Here is a 15,700-nt window from a genome sequence, read left to right on the forward strand (position 1 = left end):
GTTTGGGTTTGGAGGAAACTTCCTCAAATTCGTTATGAATCTGTATAACTCTCCTTTAACAAGCTTAATTGTGAATAACACCGTCTCTTCACAAATTGTGCTTAACAGAGGAACTAGGCAGGGTTGCCCCCTCTCTCCTCTCCTTTTTAACCTATGTATTGAACCATTAGCCATCAGGATTAGGTCACAGCTGGAAGGGGTGGCGATAGGTAGACAGGAGATGAAACTAGCCCTATACGCAGATGACATCCTTGTCTATCTGTCAAACACTAGGGTTAATATACCTAAGCTGCTGGGAATCACTAACCAATTTGGACTATTCTCTGGTTATAAAATAAACGTGATGAAATCAGAGCTGTACTGGCTTAGAAAAAATAAAGACTCCTTGGTGAATAGTCCTTTTAGAATAGTTAATGAGTAATTTAAGTATTTAGGCATAGTAATACCTACTAATCCACGGGATCTATATAATTTTAATATTTCTCCAATTATGACCACAATTAAAAATAAACTTAGACTCTGGGAAAATCTACCTCTTTCTATTTCAGGACGGATAGCCTTGTTTAAAATGGTTCTTCTCCCCAAACTATTATATGTATTACAGAACACAGCATTAATACTTTATGATAGGGATATTCGAGGGCTAAACAGCTGGCTCAGAAGCTTCATCTGGCAGAAGAGAAAACCCAGGATAGTCCTGAGCAAACTAACACATGCTAAAATATTTGCTGGTTTTGCATTACCTGATATACGGCTTTACAATTTTGCTTTCTTAGCACGAATTGCAGCAGATTGGATCTTCTGTAATAACTACGTTTTAAACAATGCATTGGAGGATAGTGTTTGTGACCCATACCTTCCATGTGCACTGCTGCATTGTGACTTAAAAGATTTGCCATCTAAAATTAAGGAGAACAAAATGATTTTTAATCCTCTAAAGGCCTGGTGGAAGATAGGGAAGCTTCTTTCTATCAACTGCAAGGTTTCAAAATATCTCCCTGTTCTGGGTAACCCATTATTTCAAGCAGGACTGGATTCTGCAATTTATAAGAAATGGCAAATGGTGGGACTGAACACAATGATCCAATTCATTGATAAGGAAAAAAAATGTGTTAGAACTTTTGAAGAAATTAAAAATAGCTTCAACCTCTCTAATAAGGAGTTCTTTGTGTTTTTGCAAGTAAGGCACTATGCATTAGAGCTAACGAGGGAGGGAGAGTGGCAATGGGATTTGGGAGATCTAGAGGATTGGCTCACGTTAGTTAAGAAGGGACGTATGTCCATCTCTTATTGCTACTACCTCTTAGGAGCAAACAGAGCAAGTCATACTTTAGAGAAAATTGCTCAAGATTGGAGACTAATTTTGGCCCAGGATTATATTGACAATAAATTTATACAAAAATCTATTCATAAAGTGGCAATGGCTACTCTTTCAGCAACATGGAGAGAGGCTCATCTTAAGTTATTACATAAATTTCACTATACTCCGGAAAAAGGCTATAAGCTCCAGAACATGAATTTTTTTAAATGTCCTAAGTGCTCCTTAATTGCGGCAGATCTCTTACATATGATAGTTAACTGTCCCCTGATTAGGCAATTTTGGCGAAAACTAGAATTCTGGATCAATACTACTCTCAGGATCTCCCCTCTGGAGATATCGGCAAGCTTAATTATATTTTGCTGTGATAATCAGATAGAACAACAATCAAATGAAAAAATAATAAGTGTCTCTATAATGGCAGCTAGGTACTTAATATTTAAAAAATGGAAGACGAGAGAAATCCCTAATGTGGTGGAAATAAAAAATTTCCTCAAAAAACAATGCATACTAGAACAACGTGACACGGATATTAATAATGATTCTGACATCAGAAAATTTTTTAGTAAATGGGCACCATTTATTAAATCCCTCCCGGCCACAGAGATAGACTATATTGTATTTCCCTTCCAAAACACAGAGCTAGTACAACTGGGGTTATGGTAAATGGATAGGAATCAAAGGTTTTGGGGGGGGGGGGGGACGAATGTGGAAATTCCCTTTCCCCCCTCTCCCCCCCTTTTTTTTTTCCTCTCTCTCCCTCTCTTGGTGGAAGTATTGAGAAGTAACAGATATGAGTCTGGACTGCAATAATAATGATATAACATTGAACTGAGGTTGATCAACTAAGAAAAATTATCTTGAGCATACTAATTCTTAATTAACTTGAAGGTAATTTAGGAGTATTATTGGTTATAAAAAGTATAAACAATAGATTGGTTTGATTTGTTGACTGTACGCATAAAGTATATAAGGGAAATAGTGCTGTTTTTCTCTGTTAAATTTTTTTATTTTTTTTTATTTTTTCCCCTTCCCCTCTCCTTTGTTATTGTTTTTTGTTTAAGGAATTATAGAAATAATATAATTCAATAGGAAACTCTAGAGATGAATGATTGTTAGAATTATTGAATCCTCACGGTTGTTTGGTTGTTGTTTTTTTCATTGTTTATGTAACCTTCTCTGTTTCCTGAAAACTGCTTAAAAATGTCTAAACATGTTGAAATATAATAAAAATGAAATTTAAAAAAAAAAAAAAAAAAAAAATCGTATTCTCTATTTGAATCACAAAAGAAAAATTTGGGGTTTCATGTCCCTTTAAGGGGAGTCATAACCACGTACGCCGCAGGCATCAAGAAAAAGAAATGTACAAATGGCAAACAAATAGATAGGCAATATAGACCTTTTAAAACGGCAGGCGAGAGCCTGGAGACTGGCGTGTAAATGGCTGGGAGCTAACCACAGGATAGCACAATACTTCCCATGGCACGGAAATCTAGAATTCCCAGCTGGAATCACTTCTAATGCCTTTAAACAGTGAAAAGAGAAAAGGTTTAGATACTATAGGTCAGACTTTAGTGGAAGATGGGAGGAACATGTTGTCATTTGAGACTTTGAGGAACACCTTTGAATTACCTAGGACACATCACTATGCATACCTGCAGGCTCAACATCTACACACTATGGTAAGAGAGTGTGTAGATGCCAAGCTGTGTGTGCTGATCACACACAGATCATACAAATTATAGACTTGGCAAGGAAGGGGAACATTTCCATTTTACCAGTCTATAAAAGACTTTTAAAACAAATGAACACAAAATGAATAGATAAGATCGTGGATATATGGGTACACTTGCTAAGAGAGGAGGTGCTGGAAAAGGCTTTCACGAAAAGCATCCATAAAAAGGTCAAAATAGCCACTCTATCTTCAGAAATGAGGGAATCCCATTTCAAATTGTTACAAGACATTTATATAACCCCTAAAAAATTCAACACTGGAGAGTAGAAAATAACTATATATATATATATATATATATATATATATATATATATATATATATATATATATATATATATATATATATATATTTTATTTTATTTTATTTTTTTACTTTTTAGTGTAATTTTACAATGAATTCTGTGAATAAATATATATTTCATTGGTAAATGAAAAAAAAAAACAAATTTCTATTTAAAGGGCCATAATATCCAAATGTTTAAACACTTGAAAGTGATGCAGCATAGCTGTAAAAAGCTGACTAGAAAATATCTCCTGAACATCTCTATGTAAAAAAGAAAGATATTTTACCTCAAAAGTTCCTCAGTAGCCACCTCCCATTGTAAAGGATTTCAGCATTTTAGTGTGTCTGTCCTGGGACAGCTGAAAGGATGAGCCTCGTGAACTCTCAAATTATTTCACTAATCAGGTAAAGGAAGCTTACTATGAAATCTCATGAGAGTTTAAGTCAAATCTCATGAGATCACAGTAAGAGTTCATGACCTCAGCACTGCTGATGCTGATTGGCTGCTGTTCATTTCTTCATTTTTTTTTATTTTTACCTGCAGCTGGGAGAAGCTGAGTATAACTTTTTACACAGAACTTACTCTGCTGAGCTGAGGAGATTGTGAGTTAAAATATCTTCCTTTTTTACATAGAGATGCTCAGGTGATATTTTCCTGTCAGCTTTTTACAGTTATACCGCATCAGTTTCAAGTGATTTAGCATATGAGTATTATGTCCCTTTAAACGGAGTGATAGCAAAAATGCTAAAAATTCTCCAGTACTTTGGGCAAGTTTTTTTTCTCAGAAAATCCAAGTAGCAAAGGGGTTAAGTCAATAAAAAAAAATTAAAAGGAAGAAATGATTAATATCCTCATTTACAATAATTAACGTGCATAAGATATAGATAACCATGCATACATACCTCCACTGCCAGGTAGAAAAGATAATGAAACATCCAGAACAAACCCATTTCCAAAGTTCAGTGTCTGAAGGCATTCAGCTAAAAATGAGCACATGGGAAAGAAAGCTTTTTCAATATTGAATAGACAAAACAGAAAAATACTGTCAAAGGTTTCAGAATTTTAAAAGTGAAAAGAAAAAAAAAAAAAAACACAAAACATTCAGCAGATCAGTTTGCCTACTCTAATAATATGAAACCACGTGTTTTAATGCTTTTTTTTTTTTTTTTTTTTAAAAAAAGGACCATATTTATACAATGAATTAACAGCATAAATATTACTACATTCTTTACAAATTTTAAGATTTTTAATTTTAAATGTGGGGCTTTTTTTGCATGGCTGATACAGTTATGCTTTCATTATTCAGAAAGAGCATATCATTTTATACAACTTTCCGATTTGCTTCTTTTATCACATTTGCTCCTTTCTCTTGGTATCCTTTATTGAAGGAGCAGCAATATACTACTGGGAACTATCTGAACATCCAGGGCAAGCCAATGGCAAGTGGCATATATGTACAGCCCTCGATCAGCAGCTAGCTCCCTGTACTGCATTTCTGCTCCTGAGCCTACCTAGCAATGCTTTTCAACAAAATATATCAAGAGCAAAGCAAATTAAATAATAAAATAAAATTGCATACTCTATCTGAATCATTAAAGTTCATTTTGACTTTACTGACCCTTTAAAAGTATAAACATCTGTGCGCTCATTTAAAGAGTTTTAATAACAATAGATATGTATTTTGTGATTTAATTATGAGATGCAAAACTACTAAAGTCCTTATCTGTTCCTAGATAGCTCAGGAGATGCAGCACTTGATTGCTCTGTTACAATTCACAGGTTCAAAACACACTCCAGGAAGTATACATTATTTTCATTTAAATAAAATAATGTAGAGATTATACAACGACGCAGTAGTTAATCCTACAAAAATATTTTCATTTTCTTAAACAATTAATATTGTTTCACTCTACAGATGCCCTTCAGAAGTATAACAACCCATTAGAAATATTAGAAATGATGTTCATTGCACACTAATACAGTCAAGAAAATGTCCATTAAAACCTGTCCTACTGTTTCACTATAATGTATAACCATTATAGAAAGATTTACATTTTCTAGACATTACCTTTCTAGCCATCTGATATAAGAGATAGCCAAAACCTTTAATTGTTGAGGCATAGTTTAATTATGTTATTGGAAGACAAAGTAAAATTAACTGCACATCCTATATTATAAAAAGGCCAGGTATGTTTGTCCGATGCAGTCATGCACAGTAGAGACTGCAGCAAGAGAAAAACATACCTGGCCGTAAGGAAGGATCAGACAACAGAGAAAAAAAAAAAGTTGAGAGCGGCAGGGAAGGGTAAGGAAGGAGGGAGAGGGGATCTAAGTGGATGGGGATTGTAGCCTGTGTACACAGGTTTTAGGACTAGTATAACATAAATTACCTGTAGATTTCTTCCTGTACCATAGTCGAACAGTGCAGTCTGAAGCAGCAGATGCTATAAGCAGATCATCTTCGGATGCTGAATGTGTATATACAGCATGAACTGCACAAACGGCTTCAGTGTGACCTTCCAGCACAGTAAATTGTTCACACTGGGCAGAATATGAGCATACAATATCAATGTCAATAAGATATTGAGATTTAACATAGCTGATAGCAAATAAGCAAAAAAAACATACCTCATTTTGTTTTAGTTTCCAAATAATGACTAATTTATCTGATCCACCAGAAACCAATTCTGATTCAGCACCTAAAAAGACAAATACATTTTTAGCCTATGGTATATGTAACCCTTTATTTTTAAACGTTACTGACAAAAGAGATAATAAAAGGATAAAAAAAAGGAACAAGTGGAATATAACTTTGGAATTGAAGCCAAATTATGTATATGTTGTGATTTGAGAACAGGTTGTGATTTGAGAACAACCCTGTGTAAAAAAAAAAAAAAAAAATTTTAAAAGGTGAGAACGTCATTGGGCGTATTAATTGCGCACATAATGCACAATTGCAATTATGTAAAAAATATATGAATATAAAATGCTATAACACCAATGTGTTAAATGAATGAAATAATAAAAAAGTGACAATACACTTTTCACCAAAATTACTGATAGTTCAACTCCAACATTAGCAGTCTCAGACACAAGGGATCTTCTTGAATCCACAGGACCTCAAATAAGGAGTAACTTCTATTGTGTAAAAAAATTAAAATACATTTTTATTAATAGATCAGTAGTACGGCAATGGGCACCATGTTAGTGCCCAGTTATGTCAATCTTTACATGGCTGCATAGGAGGATTTCACACATGTAGGAGGCGCATAGCTGGGTGAAAAACCTGGTTGTCCACTGTCGCAGCAATAAGCATTAATACCGAGAGGATTAAATCAAGATTTTGAACTGTATCCTTATGGAAAAAAAAATTGTTTTAAAATAATAGTTTAAAGTTATTGGAATTATTATAGTATTAAAATCAAATTAGTCTAATAAAAATAATAAGAACATATGGTCACCTTTAGGTATTTAGAGAAATAAAATACACAATTTTAATATACTGTAAACATTTCTCTGTAAATGGTGTAAGTGTGAAAGTAAAATTTTAAAATTTTATAAGATTGTATTATATTTAAACAAAAAATGTGAGCGGTAGTTAGTTACCTCTGACCATGGAGCCCTGGGTTCATTCCTAGATGAAGCTGATCAAGTTTTTAACTTGATAATACAATTAAAAATATATTTAAAATGTGATGTGTTTTTTTTAATTAGTTAATATCTATCATTTATTTTTTACCAAGTTCTGATTAATATTTTCTATACCAAAGAGGTTTTATTTTTTAAATTAACATACTGTAAATAATGAAGAAGTTTACTAACCCTATATGTATACCCTCCCTAAAAGTAGAGGTAAAGTGGCGTGGGAACCTAAATATTTTGAGTATGAATCCAGGTGAATCCATCATTAATAATTATTTTTTTATAACATTGGAATATTTTATAATATGATATTTTTAAAAGGGACAGTAAAGTCAAAATTAAACTAACAATTCAGATAGAGCATGCAATTTTAAACAACGTTACAATTTACTTCTATTATTAAATTTGCTTCATTCTCTTGGTATGTTTTTATTTTATTTTATTTTTATTTTTTTTATTGAGGTTTACCATAAAATAAAACTCAAGCACATATAATTCCATACAGTGATACTTATTTTTCTTAAGATTACATATAGTAATGGATCTGTCATCACACATCTTTAGATCTCAATGAATAACAAAAGATGCATATCGCATTGTTTATCTATATTTAAGTCATATTAGAGCCCTCTAACTAGTGATGGGGCCACGTTTGGACCCCTCTGACCACAGGGAGAATGAACATCTAAAGAGGAGGGTAAGCAAAGAAAGGGACCACTCATGGGTCCCAGTGTAAAACCCGTTTTATTTTTTTTAGTATTGCTTTGCTTATATAAGAGACAAGCTTTAACTCTGAAAAGTAACTGACACTTGCCTTATAAACTTTTGGAGAACTGCATTATAGTACCACATATTAAATCCTGGACTATAGGTAGGAGGTTCTCTCCTTATTGAATAAACATTACATGTAGGTGTATTAATAACTGAAGCTGCTGACCAGGTGGTGATGAATGTACCTGTATTGAGCAATAAACAGAAGATTTGGTTAAGCACATCTAATAAAAACATATATTTAAATGCACATATTGTGGGTGTGCTGCCAAAATGACCAAAATAAGTATTTAACAGGGGCAAGCATTGGCGCACCTCCAAAACACATAAGACCACATATTATTCAGGTGTGTTCCAGAGAATGTTATTTAACTGTGTGTATATAAAGCCAGGGAGCCTCATTCTATTCAGTCTTGATTTGAGGTATAGGGGCATATTTATCAAGCTCCGAATGGAGCTTGATGCCCCGTGTTTCTGGCGAGCCTGCAGGCTCACCAGAAACAGCAGTTATGAAGCAGCGGTCACAAAGACTGCTGCTCCATAACCTGTCCGCCTGCTCTCAGCAGGTGGACAGACATCGCCGGAAATCAACCTGATCGAGTACGATCGGGTTGATTGACACCCCCCTGCTGGCGGCCTATTGGCCGCGAGTCTGCAGGGGGCGGCGTTGCACCAGCAGCTCTTGTGAGCTGCTGGTGCAATGCTGAATACGGCGAGCAATGCTGAATAGACCTTGATAAATAGAGGCCATTGTATTGCAATGTTGGACTCCTACTTTGGCATATTAGAATTGTATTATTCAGCCCAGTTAGGCTAAGGTTATAGTGTTAGGACCAGTCTATTGTGGGACACCTTGTAAGTGGTGACTGGCTGAGCAGAATATGGCCATATTGTGTGACTAAGATACCATCTTTTTTAAAAAAAACTAAGAAATATTAAAAGAGCAATTTTTTGCAGCATTAAAGGGACAGTATACACTCATTTTCATATAACTGCATGTAATAGACACTACTATAAAGAATAAGATGCACGGATACTGATAAAAAAATCCAGTATAAAACTGTTTAAAAACTTACTTAGAAGCTCTCAGTTTAGCTCTGTTGAAAAGGTAAATGGAAAGCCCACTGCACGTGGGAAATAAGACACTCCCCCCCTCCCCCTTCTTTTGCATATGAAAAGACCCTTTACACAAAAAGGAGCAAGCTGGAGAAGGTAGCTGACGGTATTCACATAAAACTTTGGGGCTTGGTTAGGAGTCTGAAAATCAGAGCAATGTTATTTAAAAATAAGCAAAACTATACTTTTTTTAAAAAGCAAAACGTTATGGGCTATATAAATAGATCATCTACAAAACATTTATGCAAAGAAAAAATGAGTGTATAATGTCCCTTTAAGAAACAAGTTTAAAATATGTGAAATAATATGTGGTCTTATGTGTTTGGAGGTGCGCCAATGCTTGCCCCTGTTAAACCTGTATTGAGCAATGCTCAATCCATAGAATAGATTTTCAGCTCTGTTATGTTGTGAAGTACTAATGGTCTCTGTGTTGGAAGGATAGGAGGTCCCCTATTGTTGCTTACATTAGGTTAAGGAGCAAGAAAACACGGTCAGGTCTGCAGCTACTCTAAATCTCTAAAACTTAAACTATCATCTAATAGAAGCATTCTGTTCTATATCAGCTTTTGACGGCTTATGTACGCTATACATTTACACCGAGTGAACACACACAGAGAGTATAACAACATAAATTACAATATTCTCATATATGTAAAAGGCTTATCTATTTTCTACGTATATCCTCATGAGTAAGAGGACTAATGTAACGAAGCTATGTATTGACATGTGGATTTCAAACTGATTATCATTAAAAATGACTAAAGCAGCTATACTAATGGGAATAATCTAGTATATTTTATCCCGTTTTAGTGTAGACATAGAAACCAATAATATATTCAATTGCTTGTATTATAGATGGGGACAGTCAGTTACATCACACTCATGCAGTTTAGTAGGGTGCGTTGTGCTGAATAAGATTAGAGGTATCAATTTTATGTATATAAAGAAAAAAAAAAAAAAAAAGAGAAATTTGCATCTGGGCTCAACAAACCCCACTGCCCCGGCGGCTGACAGTAGAGTCGCCACCCATCTCCAAACAGATGATGATATTAGAAACTGAAAGTCTATAAGTTGTGAGAAGATACCATTATTAAAATATATCATTCTTGAGGAGCAGAAAATGCCTTATATACATAAAACAGTTAAAATAGTGTCCCCCAAGGTCATAAGAATCAAGTAATCACTGCTATTGTATGGTATATAATAAAAACTGTGCAAGCAATTATATCATAATTAGATATATATATAGAAAGCCATATGCAGTAGGTTTTGTAATAGTATAGGTATTCTATTTAAATGTGTTTAACAGTATAAATGCTACTCCTAGATTATTGCTTCCAGGATTTTCTTTCAGGCTACTGTTATTTGATACCTCTGAGCAAGGCTTTTGTACTGAAAGTGGCAAAGTACATGCCTAATTTACTCCCTTTAGGGTTTAGTTTGAAATTACAATTATGCTATTATAGTATATACCAGAAACAATGTCTCTTACAGAATAATACACAGTTGATAATCTTATCGTTATCTAGTATGGCGTTTACATGTGCATAAGATCAGTTGTAAACAAAGAGGAGAAATGGTATAAAGAGATAACCATTCTCCAAAAGTTTGCATCTATAGCACTCTAGGCCCTGACTCTAAAGCAGGAATTCCTAACAGGATAAATAAAATATAACTTTTATTATCTATAATTCTAAAAAACCAAAATCGTATGGTTAATTGACATACACATTAAAATATGCACCAGTATCTTAAATCAAAGTAATAAGATATGTAGATCACAGAATGAATTAATTCGGTCTGTATAAATTTTCAATTAAAGTGATCTAAATGACTAATTCTCATCAGGTTACACTCAAAGTACCCAATTGTAAAGGATCTCACTTTATAATGCAGTAGTCTGTGATATAATTGAACTGCAGTAAAACATATACAGTTCCTATGTGTTCAAATGCATCACCTTGATCACACAAATAAATTCAGTCTGTACAGAACTACAGTAGAGTAAGTGATGTTATATAACTGAATACACAAAATTGATGCTAATGGTGATATGTAGATATCTTGATGTCACACTTCAGTGATAACATGAGCCAATCAAATTCTATCTGTATTAACACAACCGGATCCAGATTGAAGGTGTATATGCCCTCCAATACCTATGTGGAATATAAAAGTGACCTGTGATAAAAGGTTCACTCAATAATATTGTCAGTGGTAGAGGTCATAGGTCTGGATTCCAATATAATTTTACCTCTGTGTTAGTAATTCCTGGCACTTAGTACCCACAATATCAAACGGTAATAGTGTTAGTCAAAATGCATAAGCCTCGCCTTAGTCCAAGCTGGATATAGTGTAACTCAGGATATCTGGATATTAAAATATTAACGTACTGTTAGAGCTCTTGGCCTCTCATTATGGTTATGCTTTTAAATACGAATGCATAAAGTTCAAATGCCATTCTCATCTACTCAACTATGAGGTGCACTAATATAAGTAGCATAGGGCTGAAATAGCATAAACATTGTAATTATATTGTTTTAACCGTCATCTAATCAGGATATTCAATGTGTACCTGCGTATGTCAGCTGAACTGCTGGGGGCCAAACTCAACCAAAGCTGTGATAGTGTGATTGTCAGAGAGCTATAAGAATTGTTAAATCGATCTAAAACTCTAATTCGATTATATATTAGTAGGTTCTACTCAGTCTGGCACAACCCAGGCTTTAAACACAATTGACAATAATCATTATTGTCAATTGTCTTTAAAGCCTGGGTTGTGCCAGACTGAGTAGATAATGTCAATATGAAGCCTAGGTTGTATCGCAAAGGGTCGTAATAGGACTGGTGTCTGCAGGTATGCATTTCCAATTTTCTTACTAGGAGTTTCAGCAGAGGTATCCATAGGTCCCGGTGTCATGTCTTCCTGGGTCAGCACAAAAACGGAGCAACTTGCGGTTGAAAAGCTTTCTGTGTCCGCTGGTGCCACATGATGCTACGTGGTGTTTTCCATGTTCTCAGTCCCCACGCAAGGTCGCCTCAAATGCGGTTAAATAGCTATCAAGCAGGCAGTGCAGTTCTTCCAGGATAAATGTTGCTGTCTCCATGACGAGCTGCTAATAAAGGTGTCAGGTAAGCATATGGGTAGAGACTCATACATCTATGGAAAAGTGATGGGTCGTGCAGTGCCTTGCGGATTAACACTGCTCTATAACGACAGCGGCACACAGGTGTCCTGCCGGGGGGTCAAATAGTAGGCTGTAACCCTTATGAATATTCCGGTATGCTGGATCGAGCAACAAATCCAAGTAAAGTGATATTACTCAAGGTTTTCTCTTCTGCCAAATATTTAGTACAAATTAGTGCTCGATGGAGCATAAAAACAAAGATTTTGTTTAGATTTGTGCTGGAATTTGAGAGAGCATTCAGTCTTGCGACTGATCATGGCCGCCGCCCGGAAGTTCCCCCTCTCTCTTGGTATGTTTTATTGAAGAGTAAAACTAGGTAGGGCTTATAAGAGCTCAGGAGTGTCCACGTGTCTTTAGTTCTCTATAGCAGCAGTGTTTTGCAACATTGTATAATAAAGCTACAAATAACACTGCCGCCATAGAGTACTAAAGACACATGCACTACTTCGTTTTAATCTTCAATAATAGATACCAAGAGAACGAAGAAAATTTGATAACAGAAGTAAATTGGAAAGTTGTTTAAAATCGCATGCTCAAGCTGAATCATGGGAAAGTTTAGTTTTGACTTTACTGTCCCTTAAAGGGACACTGAATCCAAATTATTTATTTCGTGATTCAGATAGAGCATGCAATTTTAAGCAACTTTCTAATTTACACCTATTATCAAATTTTCTCTGTTCTCTTGCTTTCTTTATTTGAAAAAGAAGGCATCTAAGCTATTTTTTGGTTCAAAACCATGGAAAGCACTTGTTTATTGGTGGGTGAATTTATCCACCAATCAGCAAGAACAACCCAGTTTGTTCACCAAAAATGGGCCGGCATCTAAACTTACATTTCAAATAAAGATACCAAGAGAACGAAGACAATTTGACAATATTGGGTTCAGTGTCCCTTTAAATGATGTAAATATTATAATCACACATATATAGAATTGTATGCCCTTGGATAGTTTGATGGACCATGTTAATGATAATGTATACTATATTTTATTCCATTGTACTGCATTTTAAAGTTACATGTGGAATCTAAATATTTATTGATAAATTAAGTTTCTGGTGTTCTCGATTCGGAAAGCCAATCAGGAACTAGAAGAAACCTTAAAAGGGACATTCCGGTCAAAATTTAAAGGGACACTGAACCCAAATTTTTTCTTTCGTGATTTAGATAAAGCATGAAATTTTAAGCAACTTTCTAATTTACTCCCAGTATCAATTTTTCTTCGTTCTCTTGCTATCTTTATTTTAAAAGCAGGAATGTAAATCTTAGCAGCCAGCCCATTTTAGGTTCAGCACCATGGATAGCGCTTGCTTATTGGAGGCTGACATTTACCCACCAATAAAGCAAGCATAACCCAGGTTCTCAACCAAAATGGGCCGGCTCCTATGCATCACATTCCTGCTTTTTAAATAAAGATAGCAAGAGAACGAAAAAAAATTGATAATAGGAGTAAATTAGAAAGTTGCTTAAAATTGCATGCTCTATCTGAATCATGAAAGAAAATTGGATTTAGTGTCCCTTTTTAACAACACATAGATAAATGACATCTTTGAATAGAAATATATTTACAGTAAACATGCATTGACAAAAATGCTTCAAGTAAGAACTTTATCAATGTTTTAGTGTTCATATTTTTCTCTGCACGTTCATGTAAAGCATAGCTAGATATCAGTGCACCAGCATTTTAAATATTGCAAATGCTCATAGCGCCAGTGGGGCTTATATCATGTAAGAAATTAACAAATTGAGTAATTACCAGATAGTACAAGCACCTTAGGCTCCCTGATCAAGTGTTGTGTTTAAAATGCTGGGGCAAGTTGCATATTTAAATACACATTTAACACAGCTATATAGCTTTTATAAGAAGCATTTTTGCTAATATATGTATAATACAAAAATGCTTCTATTCAAAACTGAAATACATCCATGTGGATTCCAATTTTGGATGGAATATTTCTTTAATTGGAGGATGGCTATGGATTGTATCCTTGACAAAACTGGAAGGTGAAACGTACATCGAACTTTCAACACCATTACATCATGAGGAGGGGTGAACTCTTTTGCTTAAGGACACTACTGTGTGGAGTCAAGGCCTGTATACCAATACATAACTTTTCTATATATCTTGCTTTATATGGCATATGGTGTGTGTCCTAAGAAAGTTATCTTGACCTCAGCGTGACAATCAATGTGTTTAAACACACACATAAGTGGAATCGTTTTTTATACCTGGGCTTTTATTATTATAGAGCGCTATACTTGGAGCTAAAGTAGTTCTATTTTATAATAGTACGACTTCATTCCTGAGAACTTAGGTGTTACATATTAATTACAATATGGAAGTTTCTCTCCCTCTCTCTGTCTGAAGTCCTGTTGAATTAAGAAGATCCATTGTTTCTGTGACTGCTAATTTTGAAGTTGAACTCCCAATCAGACTGACTATAGACCGGTTTTAACTTGTCTGTCATTTTATTTTATTTTTATTATTCCATGTAAAAAAAATGTGTTTACTGTCCTTTTATAAAAGGACATGAAACATTTTTTTTTCTTTCATGGTTCAGATAGAGCAGTGGTTTTCAAACCTGTCTACAGGCCACCGTAACAGGTCACATTTTGAGGATATCAGAACTAGAGCACAGGTGAAATAATCAGCTGATTAGTAACCATGGTTATTAACCTGCTCTCATCCAAAGTAATTCAGAAAAAGTGGACCGTTGGGGAGGCCTGAGGACAGGTTTGAAAACCAGTGCGATAGAGAATGCATTTTTAAATAACGTTCCAATTTACTTCTATTATCTAATTTGTTTCATTCTTTTGGTATCCTTTGTTTAAAAGCATACCTAGGTAGGTTCAGGAGCAGCAATGCACCGCTGGGAGCTAGCTGCTTATTGATGGCTGCACATGTAAGCCTCTTGTCATTGGCTCGCCCAAGAATAAGGCAAATTTGATATTATAAATGCATGCTTTATCTGAATCATAAAAAGAAAAAAAAACATTTTCTTTATTATGTCCTTTTAAACCCTTAATGACAATGGACGTACCAGGTACATCCACCGGTAAAACAAGCGCTGGAAGCTACACTACAGAAAAAAAATTAAAAAATATACATTTCTTATATTGTAAACTGGGTACTGGCTGACAGCTGCCAGTACCCAAGATGGCTCCCAAGAAGGTAGAGGGGGAGGTTAGAGAGCTGTTTGGGGGGGGTCAGGGAGGTTGGGGGCTAAGGGGGGGATCCTACAGAGCAGCATATGTAAATATGCTTATTTAAAATAAAAAATCAGAGATAGCTTTAATTTTACTACTGGCAGACTTTCTGCCAGTACTTAAGATGGCAGGGACAATTGTGGGGTGGGGGAAGTAAGAGGGTTGTTTGGGAGGGATCAGGGGGTGTGATGTGTCAGGTGGGAGGCTGATCTCTACACTAAAGCTAAATTTAACCCTGCAAGCTACCTAATTAACCCCTTCACTGCTAGGAAAAAATACACGTATGATGCGCAGCAGCATTTAGCGGCCTTCTAAATACCAAAAAGCAACGCCAAAGCCATATATGTCTGCTATTTCTGAACAAAGGGAATCCCAGAGAAGCATTTACAACCATTTGTGCCATAATTGCACACGCTGTTTGTAAATAATTTCTGTGAGAAAC

At 35.1% G+C, this 15,700-nt stretch overlaps 1 protein-coding gene across 1 annotated transcript in view; it reads right to left on the minus strand.

Annotated features, from left to right (window-relative positions):
- ELP2 (elongator acetyltransferase complex subunit 2) overlaps positions 1-15,700 on the minus strand; it is a gene marked incomplete in the record, with an annotated part of 749,242 nt that overhangs the window by 716,762 nt on the left and 16,780 nt on the right. Inside the window, 3 exon segments of the mRNA XM_053714582.1 lie at positions 4,240-4,317; positions 5,728-5,878; positions 5,966-6,036. Of these exon segments, the coding sequence (XP_053570557.1) occupies positions 4,240-4,317; positions 5,728-5,878; positions 5,966-6,036 (300 nt within the window).

This window comes from Bombina bombina, chromosome 5, assembly GCF_027579735.1.
Source record: "Bombina bombina isolate aBomBom1 chromosome 5, aBomBom1.pri, whole genome shotgun sequence".
NCBI classification, from domain to species: domain Eukaryota; kingdom Metazoa; phylum Chordata; class Amphibia; order Anura; family Bombinatoridae; genus Bombina; species Bombina bombina.